General features: G+C 43.4%; 2 protein-coding genes across 8 annotated transcripts in view; one reads left to right on the top strand and one right to left on the bottom strand.

Moving 5' to 3' along the window:
• CPQ (carboxypeptidase Q) overlaps window positions 1–26,788 on the top strand; it is a 625,632-nt gene that overhangs the window by 541,716 nt on the left and 57,128 nt on the right. For 2 of the 5 annotated variants that reach the window (XM_063606861.1, XM_034966382.3), the window contains one exon: window positions 20,666–26,660. The exons of the other annotated variants lie outside the window; for them this stretch is intronic. Coding sequence is in view for 1 of the 2 variants with exons in the window: in XM_034966382.3 (XP_034822273.1) it covers window positions 20,666–20,709 (44 nt within the window). In the remaining variant the exon portion in view is untranslated. Of the gene's footprint in view, window positions 1–20,665; window positions 26,661–26,788 lie in introns of those variants that run through there. 5 annotated transcript variants of the gene reach the window in all.
• Window positions 1–26,788, bottom strand: part of TSPYL5 (TSPY like 5) — a 347,974-nt gene that overhangs the window by 232,344 nt on the left and 88,842 nt on the right. The window lies entirely within an intron of this gene.

The raw sequence follows: 26,788 nt of genomic DNA on the forward strand, positions 1-26,788 counted from the left end.
AAACCAGGCTTCCTGGCATTGGCGTCTAGTGAGGGCTGCCCTCTGCTTTCAAGGCGGCGCCTTGTTGCTGTGTCTTCACATAGCAGATGGAAGGGCGAGAGGGCTGAACACTGTATGAAGCCTCTTTTATAAGGGCCCTAATCTGATTCGTTAGATCTCCACTCTCATGACTTAATCACCTCCTAAAGGCCCCCTCTTAACACTGTCACATTGGTGATTAAGTTTCAACATATGAATTTTGGAGGGGACACAAACATTCAAACCATAGCAGTGATATAGTCATGACTCTTCTCCCCTAACTCACCTCTCAGGCCTGTAATGTTCATGCTTTTTTCAGTCTATTAAATAAATCAGCTCATAGTTCACAAAATATAGGCAAACAATCTTAAGATGTGAAAGTATAAATAAGTAGCCACTTAGCAAAAAGTTTGATTCTTGTAGGCAGAATTTATGGGATGTGTTAAGCATAAGATAAGCAGACAGCAAGTAGAACGTGTGTGTTATACCCAGATTGAGTAGGATGAAAGGACCGAGAAATAGCTAATATTTATGATGCAGTTGAGTATTAAATATTTGTAACGTACTAGATAGACATTTAGACATAAGGCTAAACACTGAGAGGTACCAAATAGACATGAGCATTTTATATACATGATCTCCTAATTTGGCAACCTATTGGCTATATCTTTCTGGTCCAATGTGTCCTCTGCCCCCAAAAACAAATAGAACTTATGGCTGCTCATCTTGCTAACTGGCAAGCTATAGCTGTCACCAGGCATACTTGTCCTTATATCTCTAGTAGAACAGGGATGTGATATCAACCCAGCAAATCCATCCCTATCTATCTATATCAGGGATTCCCAAGGCCACCCTCATGTTCAATGATTTTCTGGAAGGACTCACAAAAATCAGAAAAGCAGTTATACTCATGGTTACAGTTTATTATAGCAAAGGCTATAGATGAAACTTGGCAAAGGAAAATATGCAAAGGGTGGAGTCCAGGAAAGACAAGGTCCAAGCTTCTAGTTGTCCTCTCCCAATGGGGTTGTATGAACAACACTTAATTCTCCCAGAAATGATGTGTGATACTACATACAAAGTACTGCCAACCAGGAAATTTAACCATGCTTTAAACTTAGTGTCCTGGGTTCTTACTGGAGTTCAGCCATATAGGCATAGAGTGCCCATGTAGCTTATCTTAGCTACTCAAACCCTAGGCCCCCGCTGCCCCCTAGAGGTCAAACTGATAGCATATGGCCCAAGTCTACCACCTAAATCACATTTTTAGCATAAACTATCTGGTATGGCCCAGGGCACTGGGCAAACAGTAGCACTCTTATCAGTAAGGATATTCCAAAGGCTCAGGAATTATCTCCCTGAACTAGTCCAAGGGCCAGTCCTTTCTTTGGGATGTACAGGTTTGAACACCCCAGACCCACTGAGTTAACCCTTTCCTGCACAGTGGGGTCCTTCCACTCCACTTGTGTCTGATCCTAAGTGCATTAACTTACCCCGTCTCTCTCCTCTTGTGTCTCACTTTGTGTTTTAAATTGACTTAATAACCTTGCTATTTGCAAATTTTAATCTGCCTTTTAATGAGCCCTTCTGGGATAGCTTGCTTGATAGTGTATTTGTAGACTATCATTTCATGTACTTTGAGCTAACTTCTCACCAGACATGTCCAGCCTTCATCATTTGCTTTACCCACCCATCATTAGGTGGGTAAAGAGAGGTGGTATATTAGTGTGCTTTTCCTGAGCTATGCCATGGAGGCAAACAATACCAATGCTTACAGTGACCATGGTTATAAATTGGGAATCTGTACAACCTACCACAGTGGGATAGAGAGGAGGAGAAAGCTAAAAAAGCAGATTTTTGAGAGTATTATTATAGGCTTGGTCTTGTTCATTGCTTCTGGGCACTGCTGACCACAATTTGCCTACAAGTCACATTTAGTGAATGCCCACTACAGACCAGGCACCATGCTAACCACTCTAGATGAATTAGCTTATCCTCACAAAAACCTATGAAGTAGGTATTATTTATATCTTCACCATTTTATAGATGAGTAGATGGAGGTACAAAGGAACTTTGAGCTTGTGTGCTTTGTCAACAGTGGAGCCAGAATTCAAAGGCTGGTGACAAAGTTCACACTCTTAACCACTCTGCTAGGCTGTTTGGGCTCTCTCATTGGTTTGTCTCGGCTACCTGGCATACAGTAGACATAACTCTTTTAACTATGAGTGACAGAAACTCAACTCAAAATGACTTAATTGAAAAGGAATACTTAACTCCACAAGCTTGAAAATTTCTAGAGCTAGAACTGAAACAGTTGGATACAGGAGCTCAATCAGGAAGTCAGGATTTGACTGCCCTCTTGCCATCTCTCAGTTCTGTCTCTTCTTATTGGTCTCACTTTTCTCTCGTGGCTGTTGGCAACTTGAAGCTGACATTCCCAAAGTCTGGCAATCCCAGCTCTATGAGAGACATTCTCTTCCCCAAGAATTCTAACCACAAACCAAGGAGTTGGAGTGGCTTTGGTTTCCCTAATCAATCCAGTCACTGGGGTAGAGCAGTGGCCTGGTGTGGGTGATGTGTCCATTCTTGGTGCTAGGTGCTGTGGTCAATCCCACTTGAACCACATGGATTTAACATGAAAGAGAACACTGGCCCAAAGGAAGAGGAAACAGCTCCAGGCAGGCAAAAATAATGAATGTTCTTATTGGGTTCAGAAAATATATGAATATTGGAAGATGGATGAATGGATGGATGGATGGGTGGATGAGTGGATGGATGGATGGATGGATGGGTAGACAGATGGGTATATGGGTAAATGAATGCAAAAGGTAATGCCCAAGACAAGGGCCTCTATGATGAGAAACGCATAAGAAAAATACTTCTTATGCACCCAAACAGTAAGAGGAGTCAAGGTTAGGTTAAGTCAGTCAAGGTTAAAGAAACTTTGCTTCTCTTCCACAAGAGACACCAGGATATTTGGGGGAAATGGTAGAGAAAGACTATTGAAAAAAGATATATGAAACAAAGAATGAGAACATGAGGAAGAATTTCTCTAATGGAGACAATTACAGTTTTAATAGGACATCTGCTTCCAGCAGTATGAGTTTCTGGGTGCTGCTATTGTTAGTATATCTCTTTTTCTTGGTGCAGTAACTAGGCTACAGTTGTCACGGGCAATTACAGCCCAGTGCGCAAAGTCACACATCCCATCTGGAGAGACCGGTCACCTCAACTGGCACAAGCCAGCAGGATCCTCAGGAAATATGAGCTCACTCCACAGGGCTTCTCAGATTCTCTTTAACTTCCTAACTCAAACTGTTCCTTTAGGTTGCTCTCTAGTTTTCAGCCTTGTTTGTGTCGCCTTAAAGCTGCCATTTGGAAAGCTGAATTTTCAGAATGGGATTTGGCAAGGCAAATGGAGCCTCAGTTGGGAGAGACTATCTGTCCTGCAGAGAAGGTTATGAAAAAGGACAGGATGATGGATTCCAGCAGCAGGTTTAGAGAAAGAAAAAAAGAGTGATGTACATATTCACATACATAAGCATCTTGAACTGCTTTTATGCAGAGCTTGGGTTCAGCAAGTCCTTAGCATATTTCAGCCCAAAACACTTGTCTTATTTTATTTTTCACCCTACGATATGTTTCAGAAAAAAATGTAATCTGCATCTTTCTAGTTCTTCTGACTTCAATTTTGTCCTTCAAATTTATTAGCCCATCTTTTAAACTCATACAGCTATTCTTATATAACAACTCCACTCTTCTATAGCTAAGTAGATGTTTATCTTTTGTGTTTATGTCAGGGATTTGTTGTGAAAAAGTAGGGGGAAGGTTGCTTCCAAGAATTTGAAATTTCTTTTTCAACCCAGAAGTTTCTAAGAGTCATGAGCATCTGCTCTGCTAGTCTAGAGGGCTCAAGTCTAGGGCGCCTTTTGAGGTATGATGCTTCATTCCTTGGGCTCTGATGTGGGACTGAGTTTGCTTGCAATCTAGGACCTAATATCCTAACTATTTCCTTCTGTATCAGGACTGGTTATGCCCATCTCAAGCCAACTTAGGGTTAAATGTAAGAAAACATTTTCATTGTAGAATGCAATTTGCCAACCAAAACTTATGCCAAAACTGAAATCTGAAGGGAGAGAGAACAAAATGGGGTCACTTTTACGAACTTTTGCCAACCTGGCTGGGCTAAATGCAGCACAAAGCAAGAGAGCTGGTTTTATAACTGCACCTCGGGCAAGCACAGTGACAGAAGTCCCTTAGGAACCACACATCACCTGCAAGACATGGAGAAAGTGGAGATTCAGCAAGGAGCTGGATTCTTTGCACAGATAATTTCAAACTTGTCCTTTCCCTGCTCTTTCAACTGGTGAGATACTCTGCAAGATTTTCTGCCTCATCCTATTTTATTGTCAACTTATCTCCACTCAATCCAGTTTTGCCCAGATATAATTAATGGCAACAAGAGCTTTCCAGCCTACAAAATTAATGTGGAAATGGCTGAAACAGTGTCTTGATGGCAGAAGGAAGAAACATTTCCTTATAATTTGCCATGCAAACAATCCGCTACATCCGTAACTGTGCCTTTTCACATGGAAATGAAGGAGCCAACCTGATATATGATCTTAATTGGGCCTCTTTAGGAAAGGAAGTCACATCTGAACTTGGCTTCAGGAACTTCTACCCACATTCACCTTAGTACATAAGGTCAAATGAATATTTTTTAAATGAATGCCTCACTGTATTTCTTTCCCTGCCTCCCTAGGCTATTTCATTCGGATTCCGATCTCATAGTCCAGGCATTAATACTGACAATTCATCTGACTGTTTAACAAAAAAGGGAGATAATTTCTTACATACAGAAACAGATAAGCCACTTCCTCAGATTTGATGAATTTAAATGCCTAACTTCATCTTAGAAAGAATAAAGCCAGTAATAGTGAGAGGAAGTCAGAAGTGGGCAGGGCAGACCAGGTAGGCCCTTATAAGCCTTGCTAAGACTTTGGATTGGAGGGTTGAAAGTGGGACATGACATGATTTGAATTAATATTTCCTCTTTTTATTTTATTATTATTTTTTATAAAGTTAGGATTCAAATTCTATTTAGGATGCTATTTTAAAAAGAGAAAATGCAAGACCTGAGAGAACCAGAAAACACCAGTCAGGAGCTGCCATATTATTTTCAAATATTCTCCTCTAAAAGTGGAACTGCCCACACAATACGAGCATACTCATTGGTCTTGCCACACAAGGAAGAATTTGTGAGAAAAGTCAAAATTCAGTTTATAACATTCTTTCTCCATAAATGATCACAGGATATCAACTTTTTCTTTATGATATGACTTAGGCTAAGAACTGTGATCCTGGATGAAACTTAGCTTCCTCGGCCACCCTGGCTTCTGCCTATTGTCAGGCCTCTGAGCCCAAGCCAAGCCATCGCATCCCCTGTGACTTGCACGTATGCGCCCAGATGGCCTGAAGTAACTGAAGAATCACAAAAGAAGTAAAAAGGCCCTGCCCCGCCTTAACTGATGACATTCCACCATTGTGATTTGTTCCTGCCCCACCTTAACTGAGTGATTAACCCTGTGAATTTCCTTCTCCTGGCTTAGAAGCTCCCCCACTGAGCACCTTGTGACCCTCCACCCTTGCCCACCAGAGAACAACCCTCTTTGACTGTAATTTTCCATTACCTTCCCAAATCCTATAAAACGGCCCCACCCCTATCTCCCTTTGCTGACTCTCTTTTCAGACTCAGCCCACCTGCACCCAGGTGAAACAAACAGCCATGTTGCTCACACAAAGCCTGTTTGGTGGTCTCTTCACATGGACGTGCATGAAATTTGGTGGATCAGGGGACCTCCCTTAGGAGATCAATCCCCTGTCCTCCTGCTCTTTGCTCCGTGAGAAAGATCCACCTACGACCTCAGGTCCTCAGACCGACCAGCCCAAGAAACATCTCACCAATTTCAAATCCGGTAAGCGGCATCTTTTTACTCTCTTCTCCAACCTCCCTCACTATCCCTCAACCTCTTTCTCCTTTCAATCTTGGTGCCACACTTCAATCTCTCCCTTCTCTTAATTTCAATTCCTTTCATTTTCTGGTAGAGACAAAGGAGACACGTTTTATTCGTCGACCCAAAACTCTGGTGCCAGTCACGGACTGGGAAGGCAGCCTTCCCATGGTGTTTAATCATTGCAGGGACGCCTCTCTGATTATTCACCCACGTTTCAAAGGTGTCAGACAACGCAGGGACGCCTGCCTTGGTCTTCCACCCTTAGCGGCAAGTCCCGCTTTTCTGGGGGAGGGGCAAGTACCCCAATCCCTTCTCTCCACGTCTCTACCCCTTCTCTGCTTTTCTAGGGGAGGGGCAAGTACCCCTCAACCCCTTCTCCTTCACCCTTAGCAGCAAGTCCCGCTTTTCTGGGGGAGGGGCAAGTACCCCAACCCCTTCTGTGTCTCTACCCCTTCTCTGCTTTTCTGGGGGAGGGGCAAGTACCCCTCAACCCCTTCTCCTTCACCCTTAGCGGCAAGTCCCACTTTTCTAGGGGGCAAGAACCCCCAATCCCTTATTTCCGCACCCCAACCTCTTATCTCTGTGCGCCAATCCCTTATTTCCATGCCCCAGCCCCTCTTCCCGCTTTTCTGGAGGGTAAGAACCCCCAAAACCCTTCCCTCCGTGTCTCTACACTCTCTTTTCTCTGGGTTTGCCTCCTTCACTATGGGCAACCTTCCACCCTCCATTCCTCCTTCTTCTCCCTTAGCCTGTGTTCTCAAGAACTTAAAACCTCTTCAACTCACACCTGACCTAAAAAAAATGCCGCTTGACCCCAATACAAACTCGACAGTAGTTCCAAATAGCCGGAAAACGGCACTTTCCATTTTTCCATCCTACAAGGTCTAAATAATTCTTGTCGTAAAATGGGCAAATGGTCTGAGGTGCCTGACGTCCAGGCATTCTTTTACACATCAGTCCCTTCCTAGTCTCTGTGCCCAGTGCAACTCGTCCCAAATCTTCCTTCTTTCCCTCCCGCCTGTCCCCTCAGTCCCAACCCCAAGCGTTGCTGAGTCTTTCTAATCTTCCTTTTCTACAGACCCATCTGACCTCTCCCCTCCTCGCCAGGCTGAGCTAGGTCCCAATTCTTCCTCAGCCTCCACTCCTCCACCCTATAATCTTTTTATCGCCTCCCCTCCTCACACCTGGTCCAGCTTACAGTTTTGTTCCGTAACTAGCCTTCCCCACCTGCCCAGCAATTTATTCTTAAAAAGGTGTCTGGAGCTAAAGGCATAGTCAAGGTTAATGCTCCTTTTTCTTTATCCCAAATCAGATAGTGTTTAGGCTGTTTTTCATCAAATATAAAAATCCAGCCCAGTTCATGGCTCGTTTGGCAGCAACCCTGAAACGCTTTACAGCCTTAGACCCTAAAAGGTCAAAAGGCCGTCTTATTCTCAATATACATTTTAGTACCCAATCTGCTCTGGACATTAAATAAAACTCCAAAAATTAGAATCTGGCCCTCAAACCCCACAACGGGGCTTAATTAACCTCACCTTCAAGGTGTACAATAATAGAAAAAAGTTGCAATTCCTTGCCTCCACTGTGAGACAAACCCCAGCCACATCTCCAGCACACAAGAACTTCCAAACGCCTGAACCGCAGCAGCCAGGCGTTCCTCCAGAACCTCCTCCCCCAGGAGCTTGCTACATGTGCCAGAAATCTGGCCACTGGGCCAAGGAATGCCCGCAGCCTGGGATTCCTCCTAAGCCGCGTCCCATCTCTGTGGGACCCCACTGAAAATCGGACTGTTCAACTCACCTGGCAGCCACTCCCAGAGCCCCTGGAACTCTGGCCCAAGGCTCTCTGACTCCTTCCCAGATCTTCTCGGCTTAGCGGCTGAAGACTGACACTGCCCAATTGCCTCGGAAGCCCCCTAACCCATCATGGACGCTGAGCTTTAGGTAACTCTCACAGTGGAAGGTAAGCCCGTCCCCTTCTTAATCAATACGGAGGCTACCCACTCCAAATTACCTTCTTTTCAATGGCCTGTTTCCCTTGCCTCCATAACTGTTGTGGGTATTGACCACCAGGCTTCTAAACCTCTTAAAACTCCCCAACTCTGGTGCCAACTTAGACAATACTCTTTTAAGCACTCCTTTTCAGTTATCCCCACCTGCCCAGTTCCCTTATTAGGCTGAGACACTTTAACTAAATTATCTGCTTCCCTGACTATTCCTGGACTACAGCTATATCTCATTGCTGCCCTTCTCCCCAATCCAAAGCCTCCTTTGCGTCCTCCTCTTGTATCCCCCAACCTTAACACACAAGTATAAGGTACGTCTACTCCCTCCTTGGCAACCGATCATGCACCCCTTACCATCTCATTAAAACCTAATCACCCTTACCCCGCTCAATGTCAAGATCCCATCCCACAGCACGCTTTAAAAGGATTAAAGCCTGTTATCACTCACCTGCTATAGCATGGCCTTTTAAAGCCTATAAACTCTCCTTACCATTCCCCCATTTTACCTGTCCTAAAACCAGACAAGCCTTACAAGTTATTCAGAATCTGCGCCTTATCCACAAAATTGTTTCGCCTATCCACCCCATGGTGCCAAACCCATATACTCTCCTATCCTCAATACCTCCCTCTACTACCCATTATTCTGTTCTGGATCTCAAACATGCTTTTTTTACTATTCCTTTGCACCCTTCATCCCAGCCTCTCTTTGCTTTCACTTAGACTGACCCTGACACCCGTTAGGCTCAGCAAATTACCTGGGCTGTACTGCTGCAAGGCTTCACAGACAGACCCCATTACTTCAGTCAAGCCCAAATTTCGTCCTCATCTGTTACCTATCTTGGCATAATTCTCATAAAAACACACATGCTCTCCCTGCTGATCATGTCCGATTAATCTCCCAAACCTCAATCCCTTACAAAACAACAACTCCTTTCCTTCCTAGGCATGGTTAGTGCAGTCAGAATTCTTACACAAGAGCCAGGACCGCACCCTGTAGCCTTTCTGTCCAAACAACTTGACCTTACTGTTTTAGCCTAGCCCTCATGTCTGCGTGCAGCAGCTGCTGCTGTTTTAATATTTTTAGAGGCCCTAAAAATCACAAACTATGCTCAACTCACTCTCTACAGTTCTCATAACTTCCAAAATCTATTTTCTTCCTCATACCTGACGCATATATTTTCTGCTCCCCAGCTCCTTCAGCTGTATTCACTCTTTGTTAAGTCCCACAATTACCATTGTTCCTGGCCCGGACTTCAATCTGGCCTCCCGCATTATTCCTGATACCACATCTGACTCCCATCACTGTATCTCTCTGATCCACCTGACATTCACCCCATTTCCCCATATTTCCTTCTTTCCTGCTCCTCACCCTGATCACGCTTGATTTATTGATGGCAGTTCCACCAGGCCTAATCGCCACACACCAGCAAAGGCAGGCTATGCTATAGTACAAGCCACTAGCCCGCCTCTTAAAACCTCTCATTTTCTTTCCATCATAGAAATCTATCCTCAAGGAAATAACTTCTCAGTGTTCCATCTGCTATTCTATCTGCTATTCTACTACTCCTGAAGGATTATTCAGGCCCCCTCCCTTCCCTACACATCAAGCTCAAGGATTTGCCCCCTCCCAGGACTGGCAAATTAGCTTTACTCAACATGCCCTGAGTCACAAAAACTAAAATACCTCTTAGTCTAAGTAGACATTTTCACTAGATAAGTAGAGGCCTTTCCTACAGGGTCTGAGAAGGCCACCGCAGTCATTTCTTCTTCCCTTCTGTCAGACATAATTCCTCAGTTTAGCCTTCCCACCTCTATACAGTCTGATAACAAACCAGCCTTTATTACTCAAATCAGCCAAGCAGTTTTTCAGGCTCTAGTATTCAGTGACAGACTAATGGTCTATTAAAAACACACCTCACCAAGCTCAGCCACCAACTTAAAAAGGACTGGACAATACTTTTACCACTTTCCTTTCTCAGAAGTCAGACCTGTCCTCAGAATCCTACAAGGTACAGCCCATTTAAGCTCCTGTATATACTCTCCTTTTTATTAGGCCCCAGTCTCATTCCAGACACCAGACCAACTTAGACTGTGCCCCAAAAAACTTGTCATCCCTACTATTTTCTGTCTAGTCATACTCCTATTCACCGTTCTCAACTACTCATACACACCCTGCTCTTGTTTACACTGCCAGTTTACACTGTTTCTCCAAGCCATCACAGCTGATATCTCCTGATGCTATCCCCAAACTGCCACTCTTAACTCTTGAAGTAAATAAATAATCTTTGCTGGCAGGACTATGCTGAATCTCCTTAGGCACTCTCTAATCAGATGTCCTGGGTCCTCCCAATTCTTAGACCTTTTCCATTTAGCTTTTCAATTCATACAAAACCATATCCAGGCCATCACCCATAATTCTACACGACAAATGTTTTTTCTAACAACCCCACAATATGACCCCTTAACCACAAAAACTTCCTTCAGCTTAATCTCTCCCACTTTAGGTTCCCAGGCCGCCCCTGATCCCACTTGAAGCAGCCCTGAGAAACATCGCCCATTCTCTCTCCATACCACCCCCCAAAAATTTTCACTGCCCCAAGACTTCAACACTATTTTGTTTTATTTTTCTTATTAATATAAGAAGGCAGGAATGTCAGGCCTCTGAGCCCAGGCCAGGCCATCGCATCCCCTGTGACTTGCACGTATATACACCCAGATGGCCTGAAGTAACTGAAGAATCACAAAAGAAGTGAAAAGGCCCTGCCCCGCCTTAACTGATGACATTCCACCATTGTGATTTGTTCCTGCCCCACCTTAACTGAGTGATTAACCCTGTGAATTTCCTTCTCCTGGCTCAGAAGCTCCCCAACTGAGCACCTTGTGACCGCCCCCCCCCACCCCTGCCCACCAGAGAACAACCCCCTTTGACTGTAATTTTCCATTACCTTCCCAAATCCTGTAAAACGGCCCCACCCCTATCTCCCTTCCCTGACTCTCTTTTCGGACTCAGCCCACCTGCACCCAGGTGAAATAAACAGCCATGTTGCTCACACAAAGCCTGTTTGGTGGTCTCTTCACACGGACGCGCATGAAACCTATGACTTGTTATGCTTTGTCATTGAAAGGTCCTGGCTGATCTTGGTCAAGTCACCCACTCTTGCTGGCCTCACTTTTCCTCTTTTGTACCATGAGCCCAGAGAGGACGATCTCTGAGGCATTTCTATCTGCCTCCTCATAGTTCTAAGTCTCCACTTTTAATCTACATTTCCAATTAAGTGAGCGATCTGTGAATGATTCAGAAGCAACATTCTAAAGGAGTGGTTCTAACCCCGCCCTGCCCTATTCTCCAGAAGGTATCACACCAGTTGCCTCCTTTAAATATAATTCTATGAAAGTGTTTGCTTACTTGCGTGTTTCCTTCCCTGCCTTCCTCTTGTGCCTTCCATTACAATTATCTTTTCCTCCCAGCCCCCACACTCAATTGTAGCAATCGCTCATTTGCTGGGTAGACATCTCTAGAGCACCTCTAGGTACAAAGCACAAGGCCCCCGTTTCTGACCATCAGAGAAGGGAAAGTTAGTGACCAAAGGCGGAAATGCAAGATAGAAAGTTCAAAGGAAAAGGAGGTCACACAGCAAAGATTTCCTGGGAAAACGAACAGAAGGAGGAGGAAAGGAAGCTGACAGAAATAGCCTCAGGACATTTGCACATGAAAGGCTCTGGAAGCCTATCTATGCTGCTCAGTCCCAGCTTTGGTTTCATAAGAGGTAACTGGTAAAACTGAGAGGATTGTAAAACCAGATTTCAAAGCATCTCTCTCTCCCTGCTTCTAAGAAACAAGCCTCTAGGCCTCCACACACAGAAACACTTTCCACAAGTCTTTGTCTTTTGGGGTTCAGAAGAGAAACAAGATACAACAGGCCATTTGGAAGGGAAGGGTAGCAGGAAAGAGGGGGACAGCTAGTGGAATAATAACCAATCATCATAAATTAATATTGAGCCCTAAACATGCAGACTTGCATTTAGAGCACAAAACAATTAGTTCCCACATAGACTGAGTCTTTACAAATATTTAAGTTGGAAAGAGAGAAAAGAAACAAATCCTCATTTTGGTATTTGCAGGAAATACATGAGTTTCAGCTTGGGAGGCAATGGGGTGCTCTAGGGTGGGAAATGATGTCTTGAACAATTAAGGTGCCTACTCCTGCCCTTTATCCAAGCAGACTTCCTTCCCATCCATCCCATAGCTATCACTGGGGTGTCTACCCACTGTGTTCACTTCTGCAAACTTCTCTGACAGAAGAAAGGGGGACTTGCAGCTGGACACTGCTCCCTGGCTCTTTGGAGTGGGTTCTTTACACTGTTCTTCTCCACAGCATGGACCATAGATTAATTAGCAGGCATGACTCAGGGAGAGCTTGCTAAAGAAGCAGGGTCCTGGCCTCCACCCAAAACTTCTGACTTTGAATCAGTGTCTAACATTTCTTTATTTATGTACTTACTTATCTGTTTTGTTCACTGCTATATCTTAAGCTCCTAGAAAAGTATTGAGCATGGTAGATGCTCAATAATTATGTACTGAATAAATGAATGAATTCACATACTACATTCACTTGGCCACAGTGGTTGGCTTTAGGAAACACAAGCAGTATGACACACGAAGACCCAGTTCGAGGGCTCTTGTTGGGAATGAGAGCCATTGTTTTATTGCAGGGATGGATTGAAAAAACAGTGGGGTGATTTTTGCCTGAGAATAAAGTCAACAGAGAGAAAAGTGGAGCCAAGAGATTGAGTGAGAAAGACTGGGTCCCGATGACACTAAACTAGAGCCAGCTGTGATTTCCTTGGGGATGAGAGGCAATAAATTCCTTTCTGCTGAAGCTGTGCTGACTGGGGTCTCCATCACTCACTGAGACCTGCCAGGCTTCCTGGTGCTTCCCTGTCAGGATCACACACTCAGGCTGAGTGACAGCTTTTTCAGAGCAGACTTGATGCCTTTTCGTGTTTCCTATATCTCTCCTTTTCCAACCTCCTGCTCTTGAGGGTCTTTAATGTAGGGCAGGGCTTTCTAGGCATGGTTACCATTGTTATGATTATTGTAAGAAACTTATTTTTGAAAATGACTTAAGAATTTGCAAATCATTTCGTATTTATTACCTCATTTGATCCTCTCAAGGACCCATAAATCAGCAGTGGACGTTTAATCCTCGTCCAGTTCATTGATGAGAAAATGGACACTCGAGGAGATAAAGGCTCCAGTCCTGGGGTCAGATGACTCGTATGCAGCAGGGTCTGACCTGGATTCTCACCCAGGCCCTCTAATCACATAGCCCTTGCTTTTTCACTTTGTCTTTATGTCTCCTTTTCAAGAAAAAAATAATAGGCCTAAGATTCAGTGAGTTTTCCCTAATGAATTTATAGACTCGAGCCATAAAGAACACTTGAGATTCCTTGGACCTTGCAGGAATGTTTCTGTGTCCCACTGTTGGATTTTGTAAATGGAACAAGTCTCCAACAGGATGATACTCAGGCCATGGCTGCTTTCTGGAGCTTCCAGATACTTTATGATGAGAAATTAGTTGAGTTCATGTCAGTAGCATCTTTGCAGCCCATTTCCTGGTACAGATGGTGTGGACTGAAACACAAGAGTGGGATGGAAATCCATCCTGGTAGAGTTCAGCAGATAAATGACATATTTTAGAACTTGTGTCCAGACAACATCCCAAGGTACAAGACACCATTTCCCCTTCACCAATACCTAATGCTCACTGTTGAGAAGCCAGTGCGGACTGCAGCCTAGACACACACACACACACACACACACACACACACACACATTTATAATTTATTGGGTGTTTTAAAACTGTACACTCTAGGAAATGACTATGGATGAAAGCCTAGAAATTATATACCAGTAAAAAACAAATACAAATATGATACTAATTAAAACTATAGCAAGATATAAAGTTCACCCAGAAAACATCACCTTGTTGAGAAGAGTCTGTTTAAAGATACAAGTCAGAATACAAAGGCTGGCACCTTGTCCTTAGTGAATTAAAAATTCCAGAATCCTTCATGGATTTGAAACTTGCCATTGGAATTATAAATATTGCCATATTGATAGATATACCTTGACAGTTATGAATAGTAGCAGTAAAAATAACGATGATAAATATGTTATCTGAAATAAACAATAGCTAGTACTTTATTGTTAGCCAAGAACTCACTCTCCACATATCATCTCATTTGACAGAACAGTCCTGATGAAAATATGGAGCTCACCACAGGCAGTTCAGAAACAATCCCATGCATTATTAACGGATGTCCCGAAGCATCGGCTCTCAGAACAAGAGCGACTCATTGAGTCCAGCTGGATCATTCTACAGATGATAACAATAGCCAACATTTGTTAAGCCAGGCCCAGTGCTACACATTTTACATTCATTGTCTCATTTAATCCTCACCCCCAGTTTGCTGATCAGGAAACTGAGACTTAGCAATGTTAAGCGATTTAGGATGGTTACTCAACTAGCAAATGAGAGAGCCAGGCTGTGTGGTTGAAAGGTGTTATCCTTGTGGCTCAAGATACACTTCTAGTTCAGTCCTACACAACTTCATGTTCTTTACTAGCAGAGCTAAGATATGACAAACTTTCTGCCTTGGAGCAAAGGGTCCAAAAGAAGACAAATGAAAGAGAACCTATACTAACTAGCCATTTGCCCTTTGGAAAATCAGCATCCCCCAGCCTTGTCTTCTGCAAAACAAGACCCTTAGACTGAATGCTCTCTAAAGAATCATTCAGCTCTAACATTTGATGATACCATAAAATATATCATGCGTGGTAATAGGCAAGTGTGTTGGGAAGGGAAATTTTGCTATTAGCAAAAAAAAAAAAAAAAAAAAGAAAGAAAGGAAGACAGGAATAAGCATAGCTACTTCTGAATTCTAGAGAAGCAGCAGAATTCCTCCCAGGGGACTCTTAAAATGCATCCTATTAGGCCTTTTGGTTGTTAGTATATTTCTTATAAAAGAATTTTAAAAGCCCTCTGGTGCCCATAAGTAAGTGATTTCTGTACTTCAGAATCCTTCTCAACACAGGGCCCCAGGCAGCCACCAATAAATGATCAAAGTGGGCTTGCAAGATAAAATGCATTTTATATCCTTCCTACAAAAGGATATTTTGGTTTTAAAAAAGCATATGCCTTGCAGACATCTCATGGTTATACTGTAGTGGTCAAATAAATGGTGAATGGGTGACAGCCTGTTGGACAAGTGCAAGTCCTGCTAAATGCATTGCCAAGGACAAGGTTAAAATGCATCTGGAAATGAGGTAGTCCAATGACCACAGTCCAAGTTGTGGTCATTGGTTGGCTTTGACAGTGACATTCATAAACTCTCAGTATTACAGCCTAACACCTCTGGGATAGAAATTGATGTATCCACTTTCAGCCAGGAGAGAAAGAGAGAAGCTTCTCGGGGAGAGTCCACACTCCCCACCATGGGGCTCCCTCTCTGGGAAGACAGTAGCTACTCTCAGCATGCCAGCTCCCACAGGGCTCACAGACAAAACATCATACAGATGAAAGCACCCTATCAATCTAGTTTACTTCTCTCTCCTTTGGGAGTGAAGATGAGCTTGTGGGATCATAGCAACAAACTGTAAATAATGGTTGCAGGGACAAATGGAGGACGAGAGCATCTGGGCAGGCTCCTGGCTGCTGCTGCATTCCAGGTCCGCCTGCTTCAGTCACCACCACGCCCAACTCAGAGACATCTCCCGAAGGGAGTGTGTGTCCTCCTGGATTTTATTTCTGCTGCACTTTGCCTTCCTATTCCTGCAAACTTCTGTTTGTTAAAAGTTGAATGATACCACCATAGCTGAGTGAAAACACGGCCGGCAAATCTAGCTTTCTTCTCAAAAGTGGGCACTCCAATGAGGTCCTTTGATTCTCTGTGAGAAGAGAAAATGATATCTCCTGAGGTACCCAGCTGGGTAGTTAGTCAAATATGTACATGGAGTGGCCACTGAGTGCCAGGCTCCGGGGATGCAAGTGAATACAAGGGGTGGGGAGGGCATGGGTCTTATTTCATGGTCCTAGCAGTTTAGATGGAAAGACGACTGAAATAAATAACTACCAATAACAAATGAAAAAATGGCTAAGTGCCAAGTGCTGTGAGGGAGGACAGTGGGCAATGGGAGCTCCAGATGGGGACCAACCGGGTGTGGGTTCTATGTGGTGAAAGTTCACACACACTCATTGATGTGTGAATATCCACAGAGCTTTATAGCCATAGCTACACCCTTAGCATCACTCCCTCTCTGCATCAATTTCAGGCATTTCCCTAAAAATGCACTCCCAAGTCCAGGGTTAAGCCATGTTTTCCAGCTCCTAGAAGCAGTGCAGCAGTGGTTGGGTCCATAGTGGTGGTCAAGGCAGGACCCACAGCAGGAAGACTCTGGTGCTACAGCAGCAGTAGCAACGTGGTTCTAATGGCAGCAGCCTCTGTGGTGAACTGAACTCCCTGGGTGCATCATTTTGCCTTTTTCTCCATGGCCTGAGGAGCAGTAGCAACTCTCTGCAGTTACTAATCTGTGATTTCCCTTACTGTTCTCCTTATGCCATCTAGATTTTTCAGTCAATTCCCCAAATAGAATTCTCTCTGATTGAAATATGCCATCTAGATTTTTCAGTCAATTCTCCAAACAGAATTCTCTCTGATTGAAATATGCCATCTAGATTTTTCAGTCAATTACCCAAATAGAATTCTCTCTGATTGAAATCTCTGGCATGTTTCAGTTTTCCTGACTGGACACTGACAGACACAGGGTGCAAAGATGTCTAAGAAGTGGCCCTGCCTTCATGGTCTGCTGAGGACAAACCCTCAGCCTTCCCAGCGGTAACATTTGAGTTCTCTTCTCACTTCGCTGAGAGCGATGGGGTAAAGAAGAGAAACCCCTTCACTATCCCCAACTAAATGTGTCCTAGCTTGACTCGTTGAGGGGACTAAGAGCTTTCTCTCACTAAATGTAGGTACCCCAAAGCTTTGTGAATTGCTAGAAGTAAATTGAGAAAAATAGAAAGCAGTGGAAAGCATGTGCTGAAGGAAACTTAGCCAGGGAACAGAGAAGTACGAATGACAGAAGGCGACCTACAGAGAGGACTCAGAAGGTTAAGAGTGAACAGTAAGTAGGAAGAAGCAGAATTCAGGTTGGTCAAGGCCACCTCAGCCTGTTGGCCAGACTGGGTGTGATGAAGGAGGAATGAGCTTCCAATCTGCTCAGGGAATTGGGATATTTCTGCACAGCCAATTTCAGTCTAAAGCTGGGTTTATATCTGCAACCTCTCTGTAACATGGTGGCTAAGGCATGGCTTGTGTGTCAAATCACACACTAGCTACGCGATTTTGAGCAGGTTTTTATACTTTTCTGAGCCTCAGTTTTCTCATCTGTTTAACAAAAAAATAGTAGAATGGGGGGAATATGATGGTCAATTTTAGGTATCAATTTAGCTGGACCATGGCATCTAGATGTTTGGCCAAACACATCTGGTTGTTGTTATGAAGGTAATTTTTTTAAATTTGAGGTTAATGTTTAAATCAGTAGATTTTGAATAAAGCAGATTATCTCCATAAAATGGTGGGTCTCATCCAAGCAGTTGAAAGCCTTGAGAAAAAGACTGACCTCTCTTGAGGAAGAGGGAGTTCTTAGCCTTCAGACTTGAGCGGCTTCATCAACTCTTCCTTGGGTTTCCAGCCTGTCTTGTAGATTTTGAACTTGCCAGGCCTCCTCCAATTGCAGAAGCCAATTCCAATTCTTGAAATTAATCTAAATTAATCTCTCTCTCTCTCTCTCTCTCTCTCTCTCTCTCCCTCTCTCCCCTCCCTGGAGAACTACTATAGAGTAATCATTTCTACATTGCCAAACATGGAAGCCTGATAGCTTTGGAGGCCATTACTCAGCCTCCTACAACTTGGTTCCCTGGTCTGGGCTGATGCCCTGAGTTCAAAGGCGTTTACATTATGCCCTGAGTAACAGCAAAAATCAAAGCCCCACTGATAGGAAGAGAGGTTGTACCATTAGCCCCCAAGACAGCCCACTTCAAGACCCAAGGGATGAATAGGGCATGTTTGCTGAAGGGAGACCCCGTAATCCTGCCAAAGACTGATTCCTTGGCTGCTTTCCAGAAGCTTAGCTTGAATCAGAATAGGCCTTGGCTGGGCTCATTCTTCTGGGGGGAATGGGTAGGGGGAGGAATGGCAGAGTCAGCCCCAGCAGAAGGTTATACTGGCCCAGGAATTCATTTGGGAAAAACAGTCTGACTACTAGACCAATTAAAAGGAGGACTCACAAATCCTTTTTTCCCTAATCTGTGGAACTTTCTGTGCCAAGAAAAGCAGCTTAATTTTTTTGACATAGCAAACTTTTTCTCCCATGTCCAGCTCCACTCTCAAGGAGGAGAAAACCATCTATCTTCATCTGTGCTAGCAGGCTGCTCAGTATGAGAACATGGAGGACTGAAATGATTAAGCCTGACAGGCAAGGACAGTTTTCTTTTTGCACAGGGAACGGGAGCAGCAGGCAGGAAAATTCTCAACTTTAGCTCTCTTGCTCTCTGGTCCTCATTCTGACATCATTGGCCCCTCACTGAACCTGCTTTCTTCTCTGTAGCTGCTCTATTCTTGGTCTACAGCTTTAGTCTCTCCTTTTCTCCCACAGCCCCTGCTTGTTTAGCCCGGAGTGTGTGCAGATGTAAAACAATTACTCTTCAATCTTTACTTCCCTGGTGATTCTTCTGAGAGATGCCCTGCACAGATGTTGACAATGCCCAACTCTATCCCCTCTGCATTTACCATCACTGTAAATGTAGCCCAAATCTCACCTGCCAATCAGCACCCATGATGCTTTGCCTGCAGCCTCGCTCTAACTGTTACAGCCCCCTCTACCCACTGTGCCCACTGGGGCCCACCCAGCTCCCTCTGCCCTCAGATAGGATGACTCCAAGGCCTGTGCTCTATGCTGGCTCCCAGCATTCCTCAGTGTCCACAGCAACAACTTGCCTGATGAGGGGCTTTACTTGGCTGCCTTCCCATCTCAGTCTTACTGCCCCACTCCTCACCAGTGCTTCCTGCAATCACCTCCCGAAAACTACAGTAGTCCCCTCGTATCTACAGTTTTGCTTACCAAAGTTTCAGTTACCCGCAGTCAACCCAGTCCAAAACTATCACATCACTATTCTTGTGCTTTGGGGCCATTCTTAAGTAAAATAAAGGGGACTTGGACACAAGCAATACCATGACAATTTGATAACTGAGAGGGTGTATTAGTCTGTTTTCATTCTGCTATAAAGAACTGCTCGTGACTGGGTAATTTATAAAGGAAAGAGGTTTAATTGACTCACAGTTCAGCATGCCTGGAGAGGCCTCAGGAAACTTACAATCATGGCAGAAGGCCAAGGGGAAGCAAGGCACCTTCATAAGGCTGCAGGGAGGAGAAGCACCAAGGAAGGGGTAAGAGCCCCCTTATAAAACCATCAGATCTTGTGAGAACTCACTCACTATGAGGAGAACAGCATGGGGGAGACTGCCCCCATGATCCAATTACCTCCGCCTGGTCTCTCCCTTGACACATGGGGGGTTATGGGGATTACAATTCAAGATGAGATTTGGGTGGGGACACAAAGCCCAATCATATCAGAGGGCTACTAGGTGACTCAAGGTGAGCAGTGCCACAATGTGGAGATGCTGGACACAGGGAAGACTCATGTCCTGGGTGGGATGGTGCGATATTTTGTCATAGTACTCAGAACTGAGCCCTATTCAAAACTTATGCATTGTCTATTTCTGGAATTTTACATTTACATCACAATGCCTACATCATTCACCTCACTTCATCTCATCACGTAGGCATTTTATCATCTCACATCATCATAAGAAGGGCGAATACTGTACAATAAGATATTTTGAGAGGGAGAAAGACTACATTCACATAACTTTTATTATAGTATATTTTTATACTTGTTCTATTTTATTATTAGTTATTGTTAATCTCTTACTGTGCCTAATTTATAAATTAACTTTTATCATATATAGGTATGTATAGAAAAAACATTATATATATATATATATATATATGTATAGGATTCTATACTCTCTGCAGGTTTCAGGCATTCACCAGGGAACGTATCACCCATAGATAAGGGGGCTGCCATATTTGCACTTGAATTCTTGCCTCAGGGTCTGCTTCTGGGAGAAATGTGAGCTGAAACATCCTCCTGTCATCTCTGGCACTCCCTGTGTTCCCCACATCCCCATGGGCATGAGCCTTGGAGCAAACTTTCCTATCTACTATTATGGCTTCATACCCTGAAATCTGCTCACTTTGGTAATAATGGGAGAAAGCAGATAGGGCCCAGCATTTCCTTGCTGTTCATTGTCAGCCAAGATTGTTCCCTCCTGTTTGCTTATTATCTCATTTTTACACCCTACTTTAGCTTCTCCCACAATAAACACACACAGGCTTCCTTCTAGAAGCTATTCCAATGTTGGTTTATGGTAAGCTTCAAGTTTTTCTTGCTATTTTGCTTGTTTCTCATGTTTTAACCCATCTCTCTCTCTCTCTTTTTAAAAGAGATTGGTTCACGACCTCTGGAACAATTCAAACCCACCACGTGACCTCCTTCTTCTACTCCCAAGCCAAGTGCAGGCAAATGGCTCTCCTAAGGAATCTTCAGTCATCACTTGCCCCCATTGCAACTCTGTCAAATCAGAAACTGACCTTCCTGAATCAGCCCCTTTCAAAGCTGTTATTATTTATCTTTCTGGTCTCCAAATGCCCTCAATCTAGTTGACATCATTTTAATGCAGACAGGCTTGAACTATACCCAGGGTGGCTTGGCATCCATTGACTTGCATCCTGTCATTTCCAGCAGTGACAGGACTCCTAAGTCAGCTTTGCCCCAAAGTGAGGTCGATGACCTCAGTAATTATTGCTTCACTCCTGGGTGTCTCTCACTGTGTGTGGCCATTAATTCCTGGCTGATAGTAATGCTTGTTCAGTGTGATTTAAGAAACAAAACCTAATACAAATAACTATTCCTGTTGCTGGTAATTGGATCAAACTTCCTCAATGTTATCCCTAACAGAACCCAACTCTCTGGAGAAACCCTTGATTGGGATTTGGAAGATTGAAAGGTCAGTGTTCAACTCTGTCCCTACCTCTCCAGGTCTTCCTTTTTGCCTATCCCATAAGTTTCTAAATGACTTTGAGGTTGGTGGGTGCGGGGAAGCCATGAAGGTCAATGCAAAGCCCCTGGGCTTTGAAATCCTGACATCCGGGTTATATCTCAGTTCTATCATTTGCTCGGCATGTGGCCCCTAAACAAGTTAACCACCACTCTGAGCCTCAGTTTCCTCAAGTGTAAAATAGGAAAGATAAAATTTACCTGCACATTAAAAGTGATACAGTGTATCTAATTCATGGGTCAATTATGGAGAGGAGTGTGTTGAAATATTTCACTATGATGGTGGATTGGTTGATTTCTTCTTGAAGTTCTGATAAGGTATACAGAGAACTTAGCACAGGGCAGGCTTGGTCGGCACTAAATAAACACACACATTTAACAGGCGGAAAGCTAACGTAGGGTGATAGATACAACATCTTATTTTTTGCAGCCATAAAAAAGAAAGAAATCATGCCCTTTGCAGCAACATGGATGCAGCTGGAGGCCATTATCCTAAGCGAATTAACGCAGGAACAGAAAACCAAATATTGCATATTCTGACTTACAAGCGGGAGCTAAACACTGGGTACTCGTGGACATAAAGTTGGCAACAATAGACAGTGGGGACTACTAAAGGGAAGAGGCGGAAGGAGGGAAAGGCAGAAAAACTAACTGCAGGGTACTATGCTCAGTACCAGGATGATAGATCATTCGTACTTCAAACCTCAGCATCACGCAATACACCCGTGTAACAAACCAGCACGTGCACCTCGTGAATCTAAAATAAAAGTTGAAAAAAAGTCATATGTGCTATGTTTGAATTCCAGCTTATGCATCTATTAGCTGTGTGAGCTTTGAAAAAAAAAAAAACACTTAAATGAGTACTAGTTCTTCATTTGTAGAATGGTGGTAACAATTCTAGATATATGGTGGGCATTCAGCATTTCCTATTTTTCCTGTATTTCTTTTCAACTACTTCAAAGTTGAGGTAGTCAATAGTGTGGACTCAGTATAATCGATTAGGGCGAAATGTGTTTGTCATTTGTTGTTGCTTTGTTATTATTTTGCCCCATGTCTTCTAATGTTAAACTTCCCAATTAAACAAAATATGGCAAAGCCTGAGACCATGCTTAGTTAACAAAAAGGTAAAATCTAAAGGTCTTACTGTCCTGTATGCCCCAGGTGGGGATTAAGCCACATATAAAAGATGGGAACCTTATCTCCTAAGATTCAATAAATGTATTTTATTTTGTTAGAAAGCAATTTCCTTCAGGCTTAGGTCAGAATTTCTCTGAAATAAAATGGCAACATATCACTACTTTGTCACAATTCTCAGTAAATCATTAGAGCTGTGAAAAATAAATTTCATTTTTAACAAAACATCATTCTAGATCAGGGTCAGCAAACTATATGGCCCATGGGCTAAATCTAGTCCACTGCCTATTTTTGTATTTTTTACATTTTAAAATGTCCTTTTAGAAAAATTAAAAGAAGAAGAATATTTTACAACACAAGAAAATGATATGAAATTCACATTTCTGTGCCCATAAATAAAATTTTATTGGAACTCAGCCACACCTATTCATTTATGTATTATCTTTGACTGCCTTCATGCTACGAGAATCAAATAGTTGCAGCAGAGACCATATGGGCCACAAAGCCTAAAATATTTTCTACCTGGCCCTTTATATAAAAAGTTTTCCATCTTCTGATCTAGATTCTAGATCGATGGTTTATTTAAACTATGTTAACTCTAAAAAACTGCCTCCAAGTTACCTCAAGTAAGAGGGATTTATCATCAGGCTCCAGGTTTCCACAGAAAGAGCTGGGGCAATCCTAGAGCAAGGTGCTGGCGTGCAGTAGGCTGCCGTCCTTGAGCGGATGCCTCACTGACAGCGACAGAGTTCCAGCCATGCTGCACTTGCTCCAGCCACTGACTTAGAGACAGCAACCTGTACAGGCATCAAGCAAAAGAAGAAATCTGGAGATCTCAATTAGACTAGGAAAATCTCTCTTCAATATTTCAAACCTTTCAAAAGCCAGGTTGGTTTTCATTTCCTTATCTTCCTACTGTTGACTGAGTTCTAGCTACGAGGTGCTGTGCTGAACACTTAGATCCATTGTGTCCTTGACTGTTCTTAAGAGTTCTGTGAGGTCAGTGTGATTATCTCCATTTGACGGCTGAATAATCTGAGACTGAGAGAAATTAAACAATATGTCTGCTTTCGTTTGTCCCCTCCAAAACTCATGTTGAAGTTTGATTCTCAGTGTGGCAGTATTGGGAGGTGGGGGCTAGTGGAGATGTTTGGATCACGGGGGCAGATTTCTCATGAATAGATTAGGGCCCTTCTTCTGGACTGAGTTCTCGCTCTCAGGAATGGATTAGTTCTGGAGAGAGCAGGTTGCTAAGAAGAATCTGGCTGCTTCAGTCAGCGCTCTTGCTTCCTATCTCTCCATGTGATCTCTGCACAGACCCACTGCCCTTCCACTTTCCACCATGAGTTGAAGCAGCCTGAGGCCCTCAGCAGGTGCAGTTGCCCAATCTTGAACCTTCCAGCCACCAAAATTATAAGCCAAATAAATCTTTTCTGTATAAACTACCCAGTTTCAAGTATTCCGTTATAGCAACACTAAACAAAGTAAGACAATGTCCAAGGCCACCCACCTACAAAGTGTGGATTTGAGGTTTTAAACTCAATTTTTCTGACTTCAAGAGCCCCTGGTTCTACTCATTATACTCTACTATCTCATCTATGCATTTTTTTTTCTAAGAAATGGAAAGCAAAAGCATGTACATTTTAAAATAAAGTCTGAGCTCTTGTCTGTTTTTCACTTTATTAAGGCTATGGAGTTGGGTATAAGTCCATCACTGTGGGATCCCAGATGCAGTTAGTTGATTATACCTTAAAGGTGTAATAACTTGCTTAAATGAAGCTTCATTCATAACCACCAGTGTGCACTCTATCTCCCGAGATGTCCAGTGATTAATTTCTCACACACTCGGGATTTCGAAACTTAAACGTGAAAGTGAGTGGCTCGGCAACCCTCCAAACTGGACTATGATGTGACTTTTCCCCTGGAGATGCCACCACTATTGTGAAAAGCATCACTAAGACTCAATCTCCATGTAGGAATATAGTCCATTTGGATTGCATAAGAAACACACAGTCTAGGATGCAGGGGTGTCCTGGATGTCCATTTGGTGCAGACTCCTGTGCAGTCCCCCTGAGAACTCAGGAACTTAGCCTGTTGCAGAACATATGATGGGCCCCAGGGAGAGGGCAGAGGGATCTTCCCAACATCCCTCAAAAGATCTGAAAGGAGACATTGAGTTTTATAAAGAATGATTGTTTTCAGGTAGCAAATAAAAGCTAAATTTTGCATCCCCAGGAGATCCTGATAAGGATTCTGTCTTAAAATCCTAAAAGCTGTCTTTTGGCAGAAATGCTCCAAGCAATATTTTTTTAAGTTTCAAGTGTAAAATATGAGTGGCATATGTATGCTCATTTATATCAATGTTATAAAACTCATCAAACATAAAAAGATGAAGTATATGACCAGTATTGGCAATGGGCCTAATCTATTTTTTAAAGCAGGAGAATACAATATATGTCTAACACAAATATCAAAAATAGACCCCCCAAAACCCTGTAAAATAACTAACTAGCACAAATGGTTACAGGATGCTGATCTATGCCCAGTGGCCAACGTGAGGTGCAATCACAGATCAGGTTGGGGATAAACAGTTTATGTCAGTGAGGCTGCTTTGGGTGTCTGAGAAATAGATCAAGCTGATAGAGGGCAGAGGACTCTATGGAAGGAAGGCCCTGGGGATCTAGAGTACGGAAAATCAAGAATGAAAGCATAAATGGCAGAAAAGAAAAAGCACCTCCCATCCTCCTGTCAATGGTAGATGGCAGACTGGGTCATGCATTTCTCTGTTCTCCCCTCCCATTCCCTCCCTGTCTCCCTCCCCTGTCCCCAGTAACAACCTCTCCAAACAGTATCAGGACTTGAGTCATCAAAACCATCTTTGTGGATCTTGTACTTACAGTCCTCTCTCTTTGATTTAAAAAGAGATATTGCCCCCACTTCCTATGACCTGCCATTTCTTGGTGACATGCTCTCCTAGCACAGCTCCCAGGATTCTGTCCATAGTGGTGCCAGGAAGTGGGCACACTTTGGCCCTTCTGGGTGTGACAAGACACCGTCTTTACTGGGAAAGCAAGTCAGTTGTGGGGGAAGAAGTTGACTATTCAGGTAATTGTTCTGATTGCATCTGGAATCTCTGGACACAGAGTGAGGCTGGGAGGCCAGGAAGTGATGAGGAGTTCTGAGGTGGGGTGGAATGGGGGAATATTACCTCTCTTCCAAGCAGTGACATCACATGAAGAAATACCACCTGTGAGTAGTGAGAAAAAGCCCAGGATGATTCAATAACACTGCAGCAGAGGGCGAGTCTCCCATGCTAAGGACAGGCTATGTGGCCATCTTCAATAACTCCATCCCACCCATCCCCCATGCTTTAGCACTTGCCATTTCCCAGCACCATGCTCAGCAGAGTACATATAACGAATGCAAAGACAAGTCACGCAGCACATAATAGGCACTTAGCAAATATTTGTTGAATGGATATGAATGAATAACTAAAGACAGTCTCTGCTCTCAAAGTTTTCACACTCCAATAGAGGAGACGCGAGCATGGAAAATGCAGTGCTAAAACAAAGGTGTGAACTGGAAACCATACCAGAACACAGGGGTGACTAATTACTTCTATTTGGGTGGGTCAAAGAGGATTGAGTCTGGGTTTTGAAAGAAGAGTAGAAGTTTTTCAGTTGCAACCCAGGCAGAGAAAATACCATATGCAAAAGTACAGAGGCTAGTATATGCAAAAGTATAAAATAGAATATGCAAAAGTATGACATAGTTGGGGAGCTGGAGCTGTTCAATATGGCTGGAGAGGTAAGTATAGTACTCAGGATGAGGGGAGGATCACGACTGAAAAGGTCAGGAATTGAATCATAGAAGGCTTGACGTGTTTTCCCAAGAAGTATGAAATACCATCCTGTATGGGATGCATATATCAGCATCCTGTAACAATTCACTTTAGTTAGTTATTTGTTTTATAGGGTTTTTGGCATATTTTTTAGTATTTGTGTTTAACATATATTTTATGCTACTTCTTTAAAAAAAAGATTGGCCGGGCACTGTGGCTCACGCCTGTAATCCCAACACTTTGGGAGTCCGAGGTGGGCGGATGACCTGAGGTCAGGAGTTCAAGACCAGCCTGACCAACATGGAGAAACCCTGTCTCTACTAAAAATACAAAATTATCTGGGCATGGTGGCACATGCCTGTAATCCCAGATACTCAGGAGGCTGAAGCAGGAGAATAACTTGAACCCAGGAGGCGGAGGTTGCGGTGAGCTGAGATCACGCCATTGCACTTCAGCCTGGGCAACAAGAGCAAAACTCTGTCTCAAAATAAATAAATAAATAAATAAAAGATTAAGCCCATTGTTAATATCCAAA

Source organism: Pan paniscus, chromosome 7, assembly GCF_029289425.2.
Source record: "Pan paniscus chromosome 7, NHGRI_mPanPan1-v2.0_pri, whole genome shotgun sequence".
Lineage (NCBI taxonomy): Eukaryota > Metazoa > Chordata > Mammalia > Primates > Hominidae > Pan > Pan paniscus.